This window comes from Panthera uncia (genome assembly GCF_023721935.1).
Source record: "Panthera uncia isolate 11264 chromosome A1 unlocalized genomic scaffold, Puncia_PCG_1.0 HiC_scaffold_17, whole genome shotgun sequence".
Taxonomy (NCBI): domain Eukaryota; kingdom Metazoa; phylum Chordata; class Mammalia; order Carnivora; family Felidae; genus Panthera; species Panthera uncia.
In genome coordinates, this window is record NW_026057577.1 from 7,327,943 (window position 1) to 7,344,804 (window position 16,862).

Genomic DNA, 16,862 nt, shown 5'->3' on the forward strand with positions numbered 1-16,862 from the left:
CTGGACACCAAATGGAGAGACCACATGAGTACAGGGGTGCCTGAGAAGCCTCTGCGGTTCCTGTCCCAGCTCCCTGAACCTTCTCAGTCCGAAGACAGATAAGCGAGAGAAGAGGCCTTCAGTGATTGCTGCCCCAGCCACCACCAACCTGACCGCACAGAGCTCTTAATCCAGAAGCACCTGCCTCTCTCTGTCCAGCCAACCGTTGAGATACAGTGATTGCTATTGGTTACCTGGCTGTTGATTCATCATCCAGAAATGGGAGCAAGAAAGGATTTAATATGAAACAAACCCACGTATACATAAATGCATAGAAAAAGTAGAACTGTTTCTAGAGAGATGTTCCCCCTCAATATTTACCACTATCTATGGGGACGAAAGGGATCAAGGGAGGGGAGGGGGTGAGTTTGAATTTCATTCTTCACTTGATATGCTTCTGTATGAACTTTTTTTCAGCAAGCATGCATTTCTTTTGTAATAAAATTAAATAATAATAAATCGGGGGGGTCTGGCTAGCTCAGTCAGTAGAGCATGTGACTCTTGGTCTTGGGGCTGTGAGTTCGAGCCTACATTGGGTGTAGAGATTACTCAAAAATAAAATCTTAAAAAAAAAATAATAAAATTTAATTTAAAAAGTACACTTTGGGGCACCAGAGATTCTGTGTCTCCCTCTCTCTGCCCCTTCCCCGCTCATGCTCTGTCTCTCTCTGTCTCTCAAAAATGAATAAATGTTAAAAATTTTAAAAAAAAAGTACATTTTCAACTGCAAAAAACCCTCAACAATAGAAAGGAGAGAGGATCGGGGCGCCTGGGTGGCGCAGTCGGTTAAGCGTCCGACTTCAGCCAGGTCACGATCTCGCGGTCCGTGAGTTCGAGCCCCGCGTCAGGCTCTGGGCTGATGGCTCGGAGCCTGGAGCCTGTTTCCGAGTCTGTGTCTCCCTCTCTCTCTCTGCCCCTCCCCCGTTCATGCTCTGTCTCTCTCTGTCCCCAAAAAATAAACAAAAACGTTGAAAAAAGAAAGGAGAGAGGATTAATACTCAAAGTAGACATTAATGGATCAGAAAGCAAATAAAACCCTCCTCCCAAAGCAGAAATAATCAAGAGCAAAAGATCAAATGTAAAAGCTGGTTCTTCAAGTTCAATATAGCAGACAAACCTCCACCAAATATGATCAAGATTTAGCAAGTGCACAACACTGCCAATGAGAAAAGTGAGATTTTAATAAGCTTAAGAGAATACTCTCTTATAACCAATAGACCTGAATGAAATATATGACTTTTGGAAAAATATAAATTACTAAAAAATTGTCCTAAGGGGCACCTGGGTGACTCTTGATTTTGGCTCAGGTCATGGTCTCATGATTGTGAGATCAAGCCTCGTGTCTGGCTCTCACTCAGCGTGGAGCCTGCTTAGTATTCTCTCTCTCTCTCTCTCTCTCTCTCTCTCTCTCTCTCTCTTTCTCAAAAAAAAGAAATGAATAAAAATAAAAATAAAAAAATGTCCTAAGACACAGGAAACCAATACATTGACCAAAAGCTAAATGAAAAAGTGGTCAAACAACTAAGGACCAAAAAACCCATAAAGATGAAGAGATCATCCCAGTAAGCTCTTACAAACCTTCAGAGGAAAAAATCATTCCTGGTCTAATAAACAGTTGCAGGAATACAGAAAAGAACATTATCCAGCTTATTTTATGAGGTTACATTCCGACACCACAAAGTGGCAAAGACAGTACAGTAAAGGAAAACTGAGAACAGTGTCACAAATACAGGGAAACACAAAATTTCCAAATAAACCACAAACATGTTGAATCTAGGAGGACACTAGAAGAGTAACACATGATGACCACTCCTGTAAACCCTGTTTACTTGAGGAATGCAGGGATAATATCACAAAAGGAAACCTATGAATGAATTCAGTTATATTTATGGGTTAAAAGCTAAGACATTTTAAAAGATGGCAAAAAAAGGTATGTGATGGCACTGCATGCTCATTTATAATAAAAATGCAAAATAAATTAGTTTGGCACAGTACTTTCTGAACATGAGAAAAAGGATCCCTCAGACATCAGTAGCAAACATTCATGGTGACATATGAGAGGCACTGTGCTAAAGAACCAGGGAAATGCATGGAAGTGTGGGATCATATATCATACACCTGAAACTAATGTAACACTGTACGTTAACAATACTGGAATTTAAAATAAAATTCCAGGGGCGCCTGAGTGGCTCAGTGGGTTGAGTGTCTGACTTCAGCTCAGGTCATGATCTCACGGCTTGTGAGTTGGAGCCCTGTGTCAGGCTCTGGGCTGACAGCTCAGAGCCTGGAGTCTGCTTCAGATTCTGTGTCTCCCTCTGTCTGCCCCTCCGCTGCTTGCACTCTGTCTCTCGCATTGTCTCAAAAATAAATAAACATTAAAAAAAAATTTTTTTTAATAAAATTCCACTGTGAGCACAGACCTACATATGGAAATGCTATTTAAGATTTTTAAAAAATATTTTGAGATAGAGCAAGAGCGCACAGTCAGGGAAGGGGCAGAGGGAGAGAGAGAATCCTAAGCAGGCTCCACTTGGCGAGGAGCCCGACTCTGGGCTCAATCTCATGACCTTGAGATCATGACCTGAGCTGAAATCAAGAATCAGAGGTTTCACTGACTGAGCCATCCAGGAGCTCCAATGTTATTTAAAACTAAAAATGAATGAAGCAGGCTACTACTGTCATTTCAGAGGACTCTTTAAAGGTTCCCTCAGATTGTCTCTTAAATAACGGTAACCATAACAGTACAGAATTAAAAATAAAAAAAGAGGTGCCTGGGTGGCTCAGTTGGTTGGGCATCCAACTTCAGCTCAGGTCATGATCTTGCAGCTCGTGGGTTCGTGCCCTGCGTCGGGTTCTGTGTTGACAGCTCAGACCCTGGAGCCTGCTTTGGATTCTGTGTCTCCCTCTCTTTCTGCCCCTCCCCTGCTCACACTCTGTCTCTCAAAAATGAATAAACGTTAAAAAAGTTAAAAATAAATAAAATAAAAATAGAAAAAGACCAAAACAGGATGCTTTATCATATCTATTATTTGATAAGAGCCACAATTGAGTTTTTATTTTGGAATCTAACAAAGTGATGTTCAAGTTCACATGGCAGAATGGACAGCCTGAACTATATCTGAAAAGGAAATAAACAAAGTAGGCAGGAGGTGAGCGACTAGAATGTAAAACATACTATGTGGCTCTAGTAAATTAAACACTGTGTTACTGGCATAGGAATAGAGAGATCCAGAGACTAGACTTCTGAGTCCAGAAATAAACTTCAGTAGATTTTGGATATTTCACTCATGATAAAGGTGAAATTCCAAATTAGCAGAAAAATATATTTACTACATGACATTGAGAAAACTGGTTTACTATTTGTAAAAGAAACCTAGACTCCCACTTCACACTATGTCAAAACAAATGACAGACGTTATTTAAATGTAAAAAAAAAACCAAACCAGTTTTTAAAAAATTACATTAATTTTTAGATGGGGACAATACCTTAGAAAGTATAAAGAAAAAGTCCATTAAATTTGATGGCACCAGCAGGGGTGCCTGGCTGGTTCAAGTTGTTAAAGCATGCAACTCTTGATCTCAGGGTCATGAATTTGAGGCCCATGTTGGGTGTAGAGATTACTTAAAAATAAAATCTTAAAAAAAAACCAAATAAATTTGAATGCCAAAAAAAAATTATTTTTTTCCTTGCAGAGAACACCAGCTGTAAGAAACCAGCAAAAAATTTATAACAAAAATTCTGACAATTAATATCATTAATCTATAATAAAGGAGTGGGAAAAAATGGAAGACACACAAAAATGGGAAAAGGAATAGGGATGGGGAGTCACAAAAGCTGAACCACCAATGGCATATAAAGCATGCAAAAAATACTTGACCTCCCGAGTCCTCAAAAATATAAATTCGATGGGGTGCATGGCTGGCTCAGTTGGTAGAACATGTGACTCTTGATCTCAGGGTCGTGAGTTCAAGCCCCATGTTGGCCATGAAGCTTACATTTATTTATTTATTTATTTATTGTCTACATATATTTGTTTTTATGTATATTTAATATATTTTTAAGTCTATTTATTTATTTATTGAGAGACAGAGAGACTACAAGGGACAGAGAGAGAATGGGAGAATCTCAAGCAGGCTCCTTGCTGTCAGTGCAGAGCCTGACGTGGGGGGTTGAACTCACAAAACTGTGAGATCGTAACATGAGCTGAAATCAAGAGTCAGCTGCTTAACTGACTGAGCCACCCCAGTGCCCGTGAGCCTACTTTTAAAAATAAAAACATGTTGGGGCGCCTGGGTGGCTCAGGTCATGATTTCACGGTTCACAAGTTTCGAGCCCTGTGTCGGGCTCTGTGTTGAAGCTCAGAGCCTGGAGCCTGCTCCAGATTCTGTGTCTCCTTCTCTCTCTCCCCATCCCCTGGCTCATGCTCTGTCTCTCTCTCTCCCTCTCAAAAATAAATAAACATTACAAAATTTTTTTTTAATAAAAAAATAAAAATAAAAAACATGTTTATAAAAAAATACAAATTTGAGATGAGCTGTTTTTGTCTATCAGATTGAAAAAAGACCAAGAAAGCCCACCATGACATCACAATACTCATGTAGAATGTTTACTGTGACACAGTAGTCCCAAAATTTATCCTAAGGAAATCAATGGACAATAGTACAAAGAGGTATGAGGATGTTTACAATACTGTTGTTGTAATATGGAATCAACCTAAGTTAATAAGGTACTGGTTAAATGAATTATGGCACATTCATAAAATGGAATACAGGCATACCTCATTTTATGCTTTATTTGTACTTTGCTTAATTGTACTTTGCTTTATTTTGCTTTGTTGTACTTCGTGGACATTCCTTTTTTACAAATTGAAGGTATGTGGTAACCATGTGTTGGGCAAGTCTATCAGCATCATTTTCCCAACAGCATTTGCTCACCTTGTGTCTGTGGTTCACATTTTGGTAATCATGTATTTCAAACTTTTCCTACATTTGTTATGATGATCTGTGATCAGTGACTATGGCTTGTTGAAAGCTCAGATGATGGTTAGCATTTTTCAGCAATGAAATATTTTAATTTTTAAAAAAATATTTATTTACTTTTGAGAGAGAGAGAGAGAGAGACAGAGCATGAGCAGGGAAGAAGCGGAGAGAGAAGGAGACACAGAATCCGAAGTAGGCTCCAGGCTCTCAGCTGTCAGCACAGAGCCTGACATGGGGCTTGAACCATGAGCCGTGAGATTGTGAGTTGAGCCAAAGTTGGATACTTAACTGACTAGGCACTCAGCAATGAAATATTTTAAAGTACGAACATTAATTTTTATTTAACTTATTTTTGTTATTTATTTACACAGTTTTTTAGGTATGATGTTATCACATCACACACCTGATAGGTTACAGTATAGTGTAAACATAACTTGTATATGTACTGAGAAACCAAAAAACAAAACCAAAACCAAAAAACCCTCCATGACTCGCTTTATTGAGATACTCGCTTTATCACCGAGGTCTGGAACTGAATTCATGGTATCTCTGAGGTGTGCTTGTACTGTGCAGCCATTTAAATGGTTTCTATCTCGGGGCGCCTGGATGACTCAGTCAATTAAGTGTCCGACTCTTGATTTCGGCTCAGGTCACAATCTCATGGTTCATGGGTTCCAGCCTGGTGTTGGGCTCTGCTCTGTGTCAGTGCGGAGCCTGCTTGGAATTGTCTCTCCCTCCCTCTCTACCCCTACCCCACCCATGCTCTCTCTCTCTCTCTCTCTCAAAATAAATAAACTTAAGAAAAAAAAAAAAAAAAGATTTATATCTCAGGGCACCCGGGTGGCTCAGGGTTAAGCATCGGACTCTTGATTTTGGCTCAGGTCATGATCTCACTGTTTGTGAGTTTGAGCCTCATGTGGGGATTTGCACTGTCAATGCAGAGCCTGCTTGGGATTCTGTCTTTCCCTCTCTCTCTGCCCCCTTCCTGCCCACCCTCCTGTGCATGTACGCACTGTCAAAATGAATAAAATAAGCTAAAAGTAAATAAATAAATGGTTTATATCTCTACCGACATTGAGAACTATGTGGGACAATAGTGTGAAATAAACAAAATTACAAAATGGTGTGTCTGGAATAATCATATTTTGGTTGAACAAAAGTCCAAATACCTTTAATAAAAGATATAAACATACACCCCCTATTCTTGTGCTGGAAGGACAGATAACAAAATGTAACACTGTATTACTCTCTGAATATGGGATTATGTGTGAGGTTTTGTTTCTTTTCAAATACTTGTCTGTATTTTTTGAAAAATTTTCAACATGCAAAAACAATAAAACTATTGGGGAAGAAAGGGGGGAGAGGTTATAAGAAAAAAACAAAACAAAAACAAGCTGACCTGGGCATGGAGGGATTAGAGGAAGCTTTAGATTCTTCAGATCCAAACTTGTGGCAGGAAGAAGGCTGGGCATTGGCCCAACCACAGCTACAGATGCCCTGAACAGGGGTGGAGGTCGGGATGGGTCGGGGTGCCTCTCCCCGTCACACATCTATTGTCACTGCCACCAGGAGTGTAGAGCTCAACCCTGGTCACCTGCTCCCATAAGGAAGAAAGCCTCCCAAGGGGGCTGTCTCACCCGTCAGGGCACTCTGATCTGTGCTGCCTGCTTTCATTTGGACCCCATTGTATCATCTCACTTCCCAAATCTCTCGTGACTCTACCTTCCTAGTCCCCATCCAACTTTTGGGACTTTGCTCACTGTTTTTGCTGTCTCCACTGTTGGCCCCTTCTAAAGTTATGACCTGGATGGCTGCTAGATTGCTCTTTCTCAAACCTGGGCCCAATCATTTCAGTACACTGCTTAAAAACCTCCAATGGCTTCCTTTTTTTTTTTTTTTTTTAGTTTATTTATTTATTTTGAGAAAGAGAGACAGAGACAGAGAATCCCAAGTAGGCTCCACACTGTCAGTGCAGAGCCTGACATGGGACTCGAACCCACGAACTGTGGAGATCGTGACTTGAGCCGAAATCAAGAGTCAAAATGCTTCACTGAGCTACCCAGGCAGCCCTCTGATGGCTTCCCAAGGTTCCAGACACAAAAGACAAACCCTTTCGCAGGACACTGATGGCCTGGAAACTGAGCCCAGCCTCTACCTTCATTTCATGTGCCTCCGTGCCTTGGCCCAGACTTCCCCTTCCCCAGGGGGCTTCCCCCTCTGCCCCAGCCTTCCAGTAGACACCCTCTGCCATTTGCCCCTTTCTTCGGCTCAGCCCATGTCCTCAGATCTTATGGAAAATCCCTGGCCCAAAGAAGGCATTCCACCTAGAGCCAAGATTCCTATTTTACCTGAGAATCCAAGTCTTCTCCTTTTAAGCAGAGATTGGCATCGAGAACATTGAGTCCCACCAGCAGACCCACAATCACCATCCCTTCCTCTTCCATCATCAATGCCTCAGGCTCATAGAACTCACTGAAAGAGAATGACACAGCAGGGGGCTTCTTAGGAAGGGATGTTCATCACCCTGTCTCCCTGACCTGCCCCCCTTTTTATCTCCCAGCTGACAGCTAGGCTGCCGGCTTCACCAGAAGCCAGAAACTCCCTGGTGTCCATTTCCTCCTGCCCCCACCTGCTTCAAGTGCTGCTATTTCTTCTCTGGCCTCTCTTCTCTTCCTGTGGTTGAGAACGGGCTCCTCCCACCTCTAGTCTAAGGCTGACTCCTCCATCTGGACCCTGGACCCTGGTCCTTCTCACCTCCTCTTGGCTCCTCTGTTCCTGACCATCACTCTGCCCTTCCTTTCTCTGCTGGCTCCTTTTTCTGCACTGTGAGGAACTATTTCTACACTCATGTTAGCCGGAAGCAGGTTTCCACAGCCCCCCACATCCAAGAATAAAACCCTTCCCTCTTCCCTGTGTCCCACGGAGCAACACTGGATGCTTTTACTTTCTTACCTCCCGAGTCACCTCAGCCATTCATAGTGGGGCCCCATCCCCTGTCTACTACTGCTCCTGGTCACCAGTGATGTGCTAGTTTACCAGCTGTGTGTGCGTGTGAGTGCATGAGAACTTATCATCTTAAGAATTAGTTCGTTAGGTCATAGGGATGAAAGGTCCAGCATAGGGAATACAGTCAATGGTGCTGTGGTAACTCTGCACGGCGACAGAGGGTAACTACACTTGTGGTGAGTACGGCATCATGGTGTAGACTTGTGGAATCACGATGTTGCACACCTGAAACTATGTAATGTGTGTCAACTATAAGTCAATTAAAAAAAAAAAAGAATTAGTTCATTAGAACAAAATCTGTACCTCGAAGTTACTCAGTGTGACTTTACTCAAAGTGCAAAGTATGTGAAGTATTTGAAATCGCATTTATCATGTTAAAGATATAATCAATAATAAGCCATGACTTAAAACGTGGAAAATTTTGAGTGGCAGGCCATACTATAAAAGCTATTTTCAACTCAATTAGACAAAAAGATTAACTCTAGAGAGATTCTTCCCTTATAAATGCTCATGTTCTAGAGAAAATTCCTTTTATGAAGATATTTTTGCTTACATACGTTTATATGTACATATTTTATAAATTTATATTTATATATTTATAAATATCAAAAATGAACCAGTCTTGGGCACCTGGTGACTCAGTCGGTTACGCATCTGACTCTTGATTTCAGCTCAGGTCATGATCTCATGGTTTGTGAGATCAAGCCCCATGTTGGGCTCTGTGCTGACAGTGCGGAGCCTCCTTGGGACTCTCTCCCTCTCTTTCTCTGCCCCTCCCCTGCTCTATCTCAAAATAAATAAACATTAAAAAAAAAAATGAACCAGTCATAAATTTCAGAGACAGCCAGTTAGTCATTACTGATGCTAAGAGATATAAAATTTTACAAACTGGATATGGAATCCTAAGATAGGTAATATCTTGAAAAAAGCAGGATTTTATACTTTAAAGTTGTTCACTGCATCTGGTTTTAAAGTCATTTTTTCCCTGTTATCAACAAGTCGAATAAATAACATTTTGTTGAAGCTTAACCGAGTAGGCTGTCAGTTACCTAATTACAGGGATTTTGAAGAATGAGTTTCGAAATGACTTTTCAAAATGAAAAGTAAGTATGACTCTTCATTCAAAAGGACTTTCAGATATCCGTGCTTACAAACTGAAATACTCTTTTAAAACTAAGCCACAGGAAATTTATGATGAATAATAATTCAAATAAAAGCTGTGTATGTTGTATAGTCGTTTCAATTTAAAACAATCTGCAGAACTATGTTCTAATTATTTATAGAGCGAAAGACAAGCAAAGATAGGAGGTAAAAAAATACCTTAAGAGATGTTTATTGTCTATAAGCACTTTCAGATAATCTGCCAGTTTCTTTTGCATGAGTGCAAGATAAAGCCATGCTCTGCCTCTTCCCACAGCTGTCCTAGAATTCAGAGAATCAAACTGTTAAGGTGTTAACACCAAAAACCCCTCAAACCCCACTTTAAAGAGATACACATATTCACACATGTACATGCACATCAACATGAACACAGAGAACACTGTAAGAATAGTGGCTTTGGGGGTTGGGTGGAACATACTGCCTGCGAAAGCCCAGAAAACAGCTCTTTGGGTACAGTTTGAATTTTGTATCATGGACATGTACTTTTTGTCTGTTTTTTTTTTTTTTTTGGATGCAAAAAGATGATTTTATTAAAGCATGGGGACAGGACCCATGGGCAGGAAGAACTGCCTATTTTGACAAAAGAGTGAGAAAAAAACACTCTTAATCCTCAAAAATCTGATTTCTGGAACAAATACAATCAGACAAACCTTTGCATATATTCATAAAATTTCACAGGGGGCCAGGAAATACCAGATTAGGTTTGTACGTCAGACATAGGTCATGACGTCATGATGTGTGGGTGTGAGCCCTGCATCGGGCTCTGCGCTGGCAGTATTGAGCCCACTTGGGATTCTCTCTCTCTCTCTCTCTCTCTCTCTCTCTCTCTCTCACTATTGCTCTCTCTCTCTCCCCCGCCTCACTTGCTTTCTCTATCTCAAAATGAATAAAACTTAAAAAAAAAAAAAGAAAAAATTCTGGGTGACAAATCATACTGCAAAAGATATTTTCATTTATTTATTTGTTTGTTTGTTTATTTACTTGGGGGGTGAGGAGCAGAGTGAAGAGACAATCCTAAGCAGGCTCTATACCCAGTGTGGAGCCTGATGCGGGGCTCAGTCTCACAATTGTGAGATCATGACCTGAGGCCGAAATCAACACTCAGATGCTTAACCAACTGAGCCACCTAGGAGCTCTGATATTTTTTCTTTAAAAAAAAATTTTTTTTTTGAGAGAGAGAGAGGGCAGAGGAGGGGCAGAGAGGAGGAGAGAGAATCCCAAGCAGGCTCCCCACTGTGAGTGCAAAGCCCAATGAGGGGCTCAAACCCACAAACTGTGAGATCATGACCTGAGCTGAAATCAAGAATCAGACGCTTAACAGACTGAGCCACCCAGGCACCCCACCCTGGTATTTTCATTTTAGACGGGGGAACTGAATTTTGGACAGATTCCTCTCAGGATGCAAAAATTCATCCTACAAGTTTCAAACAACCTTAAACAACCCCTTCCCCCCAAAAAAACCCACTAGTCATAACTTCCAAAATAATACCAAAATTTTAGAACTTTCATTACTATTTAATGAAATAGTTAAAAAAAAAGTTCTTTCCCATGCAGCCCCCTGTGAGGCTACTCCCAGAGGCATCAAGGAAAGGGAACTATTGTATATTTCCTCTTTGGCAGACAGGGTAGGATTTTGGTACCTAAGCCTGTTTAGCAGCCAGAGTTAATAGGGGAACAGAGTAGTGGGTTTAGCTGACAGTGAGCTCTTTGTTAGCATAAGGCTTCAAAAATGCCTCCCATGCATAACTGGAAACAGAGGTCTGAGCGTAGGAGGGACTGTTCTACTCCGACCTGAACATGCTGGGACTTGGTCTAGCTGCTTCACTCCCGAGGGAGTGAGCTGGTCGGAAGGGGTGGGCAAACAGGACCACATAAGTATGAAGCAAAGCAGAAGACGAGGGAAGTGCATGACAGATCACCATATACAGATTTGAAGGTTGTCATGTACAAAAGGCTTTCACCTTCTGTGGTACAAGCCCAGAGGACTGAACTAGTGACAGGGACACAGGCTTAAATTTCGTCTTGATAAGAATGCACAGGGTTCTGTAGCAATGGAGGTCAATGGGTTTCAGAAGGTTCCAGAGTCCTGCAGACCTGTGTTCTCTTCCTGGCTCTACTACTCACTTGCCAACAGACCTTGGGCAGGTTACTTAGCTACTCAGTCTTAGTTTCTGTACTTATCAGTGGGGATTCCAACAGCTTTCCCAGAGGCTTGTTGAGAGGGATTAAATGAGATCCTGAAATGTCCTTAGCACAACTCCTGGCACATGGCAGGCCCTTAGTGAATGCTGGTTATTATCATTATCTCAAAATGGAACAGGCTAGGTCCTTGGGAGAAGCATCAGAGGCTGGACAGTCGTGTCCCCCTGTGGGAGACTGCAGGGTGCTCTTTTGTATCGGCCCAGGGATCTCTAGGTCCCTTTCTAGTTCCAAATTTCATGATGATGCCTTGTTTGTATTCTGTCCAGTTTTTTATTTTGAGCCTATGCATGGGGAATCCTGAGGCAAACCCAGACATGGCAAATGATTTGTCAGTCTCACCTTTTCACAAATGTCTCATGTCCCAGAATCGAAAATCTGGCCCGAACTACACTATTCAGAAAGGTGCCCAGATGTATCTGAAGCACGGATTCCCAGGAGTGTAATGATGACTCCTTTTACTCCTGTAACCGCTCCTCAGGTGACAACACCTTTTCTTTTTTAAAGTAATCGCTACACCCAACATGGCACTTGAACTCAAGAGTTGCATGCTCTACTGAGCCAGCCAGGTGCCCCACCACATCTTTTCAAACTACGTGACCTTGTGTGACAAGCAGGAATCTTTCAAACCCCATTTGAAAGATAAGGGAACTGAGGCTCAGGGAGGGGCAAATCTTGCTGAAGATCTTGAGGATTATGAGCATCAGGGCTGGAACTAAAGTTTAAGTTGAGTGTGGCTCATGCTACAATTTGTTCTGAATTAGAAAAAGTTTTATCAGCAAGTAGTTGAGAAATGGGTAAATACAAGGTTTTTTTTTGTTTTTGTTTTTGTTTTTAACATTAAGTCAGTGTAACTGCTTCTCACTCACTTTAATTCTGGCAGATTTCTGACACTGGTGGCTATATCTGATGCTTCTGGACAAAGTTTCTCCACCAGCTCCAAAGGACCAAAGAAAGATTTATTTTGGCCAATAAAACTCTTCTTGACTAAAAGGGAAAACAAAAGGGTTATTTATAAGAACAGGTTGCAAAATGTCTTCAGGTGTCCACTGTCTCTCTCCCAAAAGCCAAACAGACAATGCACGACTCTACCACTTAATCCTGATTTAGTCTCAGGGACTCAAATGCCAGGTAACAAACAAGCTCTCCCTTCCTCTGGTGACAGGGTTTCTCTGATATCCCGACTATGTTCTTACTCCAAGTATTTACTGCCCATGAAATAAAACAAGTATCTCATATCTGTATTGCTTGTAGAAAGCCTTCCCCTTTCTCCCTCCTACCTGATGTCAAAATCAATGCTCAAATTATCCCCACCGTCCCTCATCTGACCTGCTGCCAATAATCTTCTAATGGGTCTTCTTGCTCCCAATACGGTCGGCTCCCCACCCTTACAATCTGTTCAAGCACGTGGAAGTTGTTTTAAAAATGTAAGTCAGGTCATGTTTTCCCTTGCTTAAAATCCTCCAGATACAGTTGGAATAAAATCCGACTCCTCACATGACCTATAAAGGTCTACACCATCCAGCCTCCCCCCACCCCCATGACCTATAAAGGTCTACACCATCCAGCCTTCCCCCACCCCCCAATCTATTTCCCTGACCTCATCTCCCCGCACTCTCCCTCTGAGCCCTCTGGTATCTTCCTCAAACCAAGCTTGATCTCACTCAGGACTTCTGCACCTGTCTTTTTTCTCCCTCAGGAATGCTCTTGCCCCAAATCTCTGCACGGCTAACTCTTTTGGGTCTCAGCTCATAGTTCCCCAGCAAGGCCTTCCCCTCTCACTCTAGTAGAAACCCATGTTGCTTCCTTGAATTTGTAGCATTTTGTAATTAAGTTTGTTTCTGCCTTTACTGTCTGGTCCTCTAGAACTGTGCTGTCAGAGGTAGTCAGTGGCCACATGTGCTACTGAGCACTTGAAGTGTAGCCAGTGCAAGAGATGTAAAACACAGTGGGTTTTTAAGCCTTAGTATAAAAAAGAATGATGTAAAAATCTCATTAATAAGGCTTTTAAATATTGTGTGTAAAAATCATATTTTGGATATACTGGGGACAAAAAAGTATGTTCTTAAAATTAATTTCACCTGTTTATTTTCACTTTTTTTTTTTTTTTAACGTGACTAGCAGAACAGTAAAAACTGCACATGTAGCTGACCTACCAGACAGTGCTGCTCTAAATGTCACTTATTGAGGGCAGGGACGCTTGTCGGTTTTGTACACTGCTGTTATCCCAAGCACCAAGAACAATGTTTGGCACTGATGAATGCCTGCTGAGCAAACAGCTAGCGCGAATTTCCACGCCCCCAAACGCCCCCCCTCAGGCTCACCTTTCAGCCCGTGTTTGAGGCAGTGCTCCATCACTACAAAGAATTGCTGCAAGGGGGCATGGTCCGCATCCAGGCTGCGGCCCAGGCTCAGGGCAGACTGGAGCAAGACTTTGACGCTGAGTTTCATCATGTGCATCAAGTTGGCACGCTCCTCCATCATCTGGCACTTGGAAGCTGTTGGGGCACAAACAGGGACAGCTTCGTTAGTGGGCTGAGTGTGTTCCCGGGTGAGGACTTTAGATGCAGGGCAATGGATGGAAGATCGTCCAGGCGGGGCCAGGCAATCTGTTCTGAGCACGGACGTGCGGCAGGACGGATAACTGGGTTTCGCAGTCAAACGGCCTCTGATCCCTGGAGGTGATAGATGCACCCGGGCAGCCTAAGCCGTGGGTCAGTTTCCCGAGACCTTTCCCAGGCGGCTCCGCGCGTTGCTAAGGCGACCGTCCTACTAAGACTTGCGGAGATTGGCCTTTCCCACACCCAGTATTCCATTTTTGACCAATGGAAGGGGGCAAACTCCAGGAAGCCCCGCCCCAAGGTAGAAGGCTAGCTGGGGGAAAGCGTTCCGCCCCTGAACACTCCAATTGGACGAGCCCAGCTAGAGGCCACGCCCACGAAGCTCACGGGCGCCATTTTGCATCCTCTGCCTGAGTTCCCCTCGTCTTCAGCCTGTTCAGAAGGCCAACTGAACCGGCTTTTTTGTTCCATGGTGTCAGCCCAAGTGTCTTCGGGGAGGCCCCTGCCCCTGAGTTCCAGACTCAAATTCTCGTTGTTGCCCGTCAACTGTTGCCCACAGCTACTGGACAATTACGAGTTTTACATTCGTAGGTAAAACCGTTAGAATCAAAAGAACTGCTACGTTTCCATTTCAGCTCCATTAACGTCGCTTTGTTTTGAAAATAAAAAAAGGTTTGTCGGCTGTATCAGATATCCATGACAAATGTTTACCAGGTGTCCCCCTAATACCCAGGAACCTGTCATCCTGGAAATTAAAAATGTAGACTCCATGCTATTAACCGAGTCCTGGCAGAAAAAACAGCCCCGCGCGCGTCCCTCCTCACCCACGCCAACATTTAGTCTTAAATATTTGACAACTGGATGGGCGAGGGAGTCGTATTGTTTTAGTTTGCAGCTGTTGATTACCAATGAGGTTAAGTAGCTTTTCATGTTTATCCTCTCCTAGTATTCTGTGAATTGCCTGCTAAATCTTTTACGTTTCTCGCTGAACTGTCTTATTATTGATCTGTATAAATTAATAGTGATATTAATCTTTTATAGCTGTTTTATTTCACGGTCATTAATATGAACATAAAGATAGCTAAAAGAGCACATCATGTATAGCTTAAATTGAAAAGAACTACATAATGAATTATGACCGTGAATTACTTTCAGAGAATCCTATGTATTATATTTATAAATTCGAAAACTTTAATGAACTGGATGATTGGCAAAGGAAATAAAAATTGTAAAACCTCATTAAGAGGAGGGAAGAACCCTGAGTGGAACAATAAACATAGAAGCAATTTGTAAAGATTTACTGCTGAAGAAGGTACCACGCCCATTTCTGTAAACCACACTGGTCTTCTAATCACAATACATATCCAGGATTCCTGCGCGGGGCTATGCAAGCCCAGGAGCTTGAAGGAAATCCGTTTCCAGCTCAAGTGTGACAGTTCCACAGGACAACCTGATTTGAAAGAGGGCTTCAAATACCTCCATTCTGATCTTAGTACTTTCTAGTTGAAGTTCTTTCCAGCTTATCTGTTACCTCTGGCAGAAGACTGCGTTCAGAAACCACCCCCTCAGGCAATAAGGACTGCCCTGAGCCAGCAAGACCCCACGTGACTGACTCGAAGACCAGGATAGACTTGACCTTTACTGTCCACCTGTCTGTACTCACTGGCCTTTGTCCCACATTTTCCTTATACAAATCTGTATTTTCAGCACTTTGTAAATCGCTTTTGAAAGGCTAGTCCACTGTCTTCCCGGTGTTGGCCTCAAGGAAATAAATTCCTTTCTGCTTCACCACCCCTTGTCTCTCTGCCTTTGGATTTTGTCAGTGGTGAGTGGCCGAACCTGGTGTGTTTTGAAACCCCGGAGGCCAGTGCTCTTGAACCTCTGTGCCCTGGTTACAGATTCACTCCCTATCCCACATCTTCCTTTTTATGCACTGACCTGGGGTCCAGAAAGTCCCACACACCAAATGGAGGTGAAGCCTTCTTTGAAAATTCATCAAATCATCCAAAACATGAAGAGCTTCCAATCTCTCATTGCTTTATTGTACTTAGTTAAGGAAACCTAGTCTTGGGGGAGAGGGAAGGTCTCTAGCTCTCTAATGGGTATCCCAAATTTAGAAAGTTATAAATTTTCCCCTACAAATATATGTAATTATTCTCATCCAGTCTCAATACTCCTCCCTAGGATATACCATTAACTTGATGGACATGTGTCATAAATTAAATAGGCCAAAACTGTAGCTCCATGTTTTCAATGAAACTGGATTTGAAGTACACATAAACTATGTCTTTTTGTCAAAAAATGTTGTATTGGCAAAGCTGTAATGAAATAAGCAACACCTAGGTGTCCCCAACTGTTTTGAGTGTTGTGGTCTAAACATGTAACTAAATGAAAGAATTACAAGTATAATTTTCACTTGATAAGTCTTAGTAAAGCCTTAAAAATGTATTTTTATTTTTTAAAATTTATTTATTTTGAGAGAGACAGAGACTGCACAAGTGGGGGAGGGTCAGAGACAGAGGGAAGACTGAGAATCCCAAGCAGGCTCTACGCTGTTGGCGCCGAGCGACTGTCAGGCTCAAACTCACTAAACCATGAGATTATGACCTGAGCCGAACCCAAGAGTTAGCTGCTTAACGAACCCAGGCACCGCAAGCCTTTAAAAAAAAAAAAAAGTTTATTTATTTTTGAGAGAGAGTGAGATGGGGATGGGCAGAGAGAGAAGGAGACCGAGGTCTAGGAAGCAGGGTCTGCACTGGCAGTTTGAGCCTGATGCGGGGCTCAGACTCACAAACCATGAGATCATGACCTAAGCTGAAGTGGGATGCTTAACTGACTAAGCCACCCAGGCACCCCTTGGTAAAAACTTTTTTTGGGGAACCTTTTTTTGGTAACTGATCAGTCTCCTTTATTCTA

General features: G+C 42.3%; 1 protein-coding gene and 1 long non-coding RNA gene across 3 annotated transcripts in view; one reads left to right on the forward strand and one right to left on the reverse strand.

Annotated features, from left to right (window-relative positions):
• The window catches only part of RUFY1 (RUN and FYVE domain containing 1), a 59,080-nt gene that overhangs the window by 34,566 nt on the left and 7,652 nt on the right, over positions 1-16,862 (reverse strand). For both annotated transcript variants that reach the window (XM_049648993.1, XM_049648994.1), the window contains exons 2-5: positions 13,710-13,883; positions 12,255-12,372; positions 9,346-9,447; positions 7,368-7,491 (exon numbers count right to left, since the gene is read on the reverse strand). In XM_049648993.1, coding sequence (XP_049504950.1) covers positions 7,368-7,491; positions 9,346-9,447; positions 12,255-12,372; positions 13,710-13,883 — 518 coding nt within the window. The remainder of the gene's footprint in view (positions 1-7,367; positions 7,492-9,345; positions 9,448-12,254; positions 12,373-13,709; positions 13,884-16,862) is intronic.
• Positions 14,294-15,737, forward strand: LOC125935366 (uncharacterized). The gene is made up of 2 exons (XR_007461632.1): positions 14,294-14,618; positions 15,456-15,737. It is a non-coding gene; the product is annotated as an uncharacterized LOC125935366 (long non-coding RNA).